Below are 2900 nucleotides of genomic sequence, written 5' to 3' on the forward strand. Positions count from 1 at the left end.
CAAGAGGAGGGGGGGGGGAATTTTTGGTGACAGTAGTTCGGTTTATGGTATTTGTTTGTTGTGAAAATGATGGAAAATTGACTTGTAAATTGCTTGTTTGTGTCTCTCCATTAATAGATTTCTGGGAGTCATTTCAAATGTTGACGTCAAATAGCAGTACTGAAAGTGTTCAGGCACTGGTGATGGTGTTGAGAAACTTCCTGGTCAGCTGATTGCTCATTGCGCTATAACATGAAGGAACCGGCACAACTCTGCTGACACTCGTCTCTGGACAGCATCAAGTCAACAGCAGCGGCAGGTTTGTGCCCCGACTCCAACATTTTCGGCTGTCAGATTAGATTTCCTCATATGCTTCTCCCCCTTTCCCCGCAGTCATCTCATTTCTTGTGTCGAGAGAAAATGGATGAATTTACTTACGAAGACTTCGGCAACTACACTTATGAGGAAGGCCTGATGCCACATGAGGAAACTGTGCTTCAGCACAAATCGACCTGCATGAGCAAAGCCCTTTGCGTTTCCCTGCTGGTGATCAGCGCACTCATTTGTCTGCTGGGCTTCTGCGGCAACGCGTTGGTCATCTGGATCGCCGGCTTCAAGATGAAGAAGACGGTCAACACCACGTGGTACCTGAGCCTGGCCATCTCCGACTTTGTCTTCTGCACCTTTCTGCCCTTCATAATCACCAACATGGCCATGGAGAAGTGGATCTTCGGACTCTTCCTGTGCAAGTTGGCCACCTCCGTGTTGTTCCTCAACATGTTCAGCAGCATCTTCCTCCTGGTCATCATCAGCGTCGACCGCTGCGCGTCCGTCATCTTTCCCGTCTGGGCGCAGAATCACCGCACGGTACGAAAGGCGTCGCTTGTCGTCATCCTGGCTTGGCTCCTCGCCATCGGGCTCAGCCTTCCGTCTGCCGTCTTCCGTGACGTTCAGAATCAAATGGGCAAGAACGTTTGCTACAACAACTACACGTTGCACCAACACAGTCATCAAATCACCGTCGTCAGCCGCTTTGTGGCAGGCTTTGCCGTGCCTTTCGCCGTCATCAGCTTTTGCTACTCGCTCATCATCCTGAGACTTTGCAACAACCGGATGACCAAATCGTCCAAACCTTTCAAAGTCATGACGGCGCTCATCGTTACGTTCTTCGTCTGCTGGCTGCCCTACCACGTGTTCATCCTGCTTGAGATCAACCACCAACACTACAACCGTTCCGTCTTGACCGTCGGACAGCAGGTGGGAACGTGCCTGGCGGCGGCCAACAGTTTCCTCAACCCGGTGCTCTACGTGTTCATGGGAAATGACTTCCAGCAAAGGTGCAAGAGCTCCTTGCTGTCAAAGATGGAGAACGCCATGGGAGATGACGGTCGCACCACCAGCCGCTACCTGTCCAGGTCCAGCTCCGTCGACGGCAGGGCGTCCACACACATTTAAAGCAGACGTCAACCCGAAACATTTCTCGACAATAATATGTTCTATGTGACCTCACTGGTCCAATCATGACATTTTGATTAATATTACATTTGTGGAATATGAGTAATGAAGCAAAATCCAGCCATTTTTATCCATCTCGGGGGGCGGCCATTTTGCCACTTGCTGTCAACTGAAGACGACATCAGTGTTGCTCATGGCTCAGGCTGTGATTGGTTGTTGCATTGATGTCATCCTAAGTCGACAGCAAGTGGAAAAATGGCTTCCCCCTGTGATGGATAAAAACTGCTGGATTTTGCTGCTTAACGCATATTCTACGATCACACAATATTAACCACAACACCATAGTTAGACCAGTGGGGCTGCATAAAACATGTTATTGTCAAAAAAAAAAAAGGGGGGAGGTTTGACTTCTCCTTTAATATTGTCCAACATACACAAACTTTGAATTCAGTGTTTTACACGACGACAATCTGAGCATCAATTGCGTGTTTGTGTGCACTACAACACGCAATCAGCAATCCTGACGTTCACTTCACGCTGCATTTCATCGGGGGGGGGGGGGGGGGGGGGGGGGGATGACCCCAGCGAAGGCGCCCGCACTTCAGCCGTGTGACAAATAAATCCTGAAAATGCAAATGACTTGCATTTTTCACATCCAAACAATTCACACTGGCGGCGATGACATTCATGAGCGTCTGAGCACATACTCTGCATAGTTGCGCAAGCCAATAAAAAAAAAATCATCGTTCCTAAAAGAAAAAAAGAAAAAATAAGAGAAAAGAAAATATGTCACATTCATGTTCTATGCAAGTCACTGTCAAAAACAACAGCAGGGAATAATGTGTTGACGTGAGAGTTAATCATTAAGAAGATAAAACAAGAGTTCAGGATAAAAAGTGAAGCATTGAGAGGAACAAGATGTAAACAGACAGCCTATAAATGAATGGAATATAGTTCCTGATTGAAAACACGTAACCAAAACGACATTTAACAATGTGTATCCTTTTAAAAGAAAACAGGTTTTCTTATACGGTGGACTATTTGTCTGAATGACTTTATACTTGTGAATATTTGCTCGTTTCTCATTTTTATTTGTGAAGTAGAGGGTGCAACTTCACCTCAGGAAGCAAAAATATGAGTGTACAATTTGTGAAAATCTCAGGATAATCAAATTGTCTTTGGAGAAGGGAAGAGATGCAAGAATTATTTTGTCAATTGCACGCTCATTAACAAAAAAAAAAAAAAAAAATACGGATCTCTCACCTGCCCCAAAATAAATCTGTAATTGTGTTTGTGTTTATCGACTGTAGTGGATACTTGTGATGAATGAATGAGTGGATGCAATTTTTTTTTTTTTTTTGCAACCTGGCGCAGTTAGTTCTCACATGAAGGCCTTTCCTAATGACAATGGGAAATGAACATCTTCATTCAGTCCACTGGCCTGCGCGCTGTAATTGCTTTTGGAC

The 2900-nt window shown here is 45.5% G+C and overlaps 1 protein-coding gene across 1 annotated transcript; it reads left to right on the forward strand.

The window, feature by feature from the left end:
• Positions 1–237: 237 nt before the first annotated feature.
• Positions 238–1969, forward strand: cmklr1 (chemokine-like receptor 1). Its single transcript, XM_077522263.1, has 2 exons — positions 238–298; positions 373–1969. Exon 2 carries the CDS (start codon positions 400–402, stop codon positions 1432–1434), a length of 1035 nt encoding a protein of 344 aa, XP_077378389.1. The 5' UTR covers positions 238–298; positions 373–399; the 3' UTR covers positions 1435–1969.
• Positions 1970–2900: the final 931 nt, after the last annotated feature.

Source organism: Festucalex cinctus, chromosome 5, assembly GCF_051991245.1.
Source record: "Festucalex cinctus isolate MCC-2025b chromosome 5, RoL_Fcin_1.0, whole genome shotgun sequence".
Classification (NCBI taxonomy): domain Eukaryota; kingdom Metazoa; phylum Chordata; class Actinopteri; order Syngnathiformes; family Syngnathidae; genus Festucalex; species Festucalex cinctus.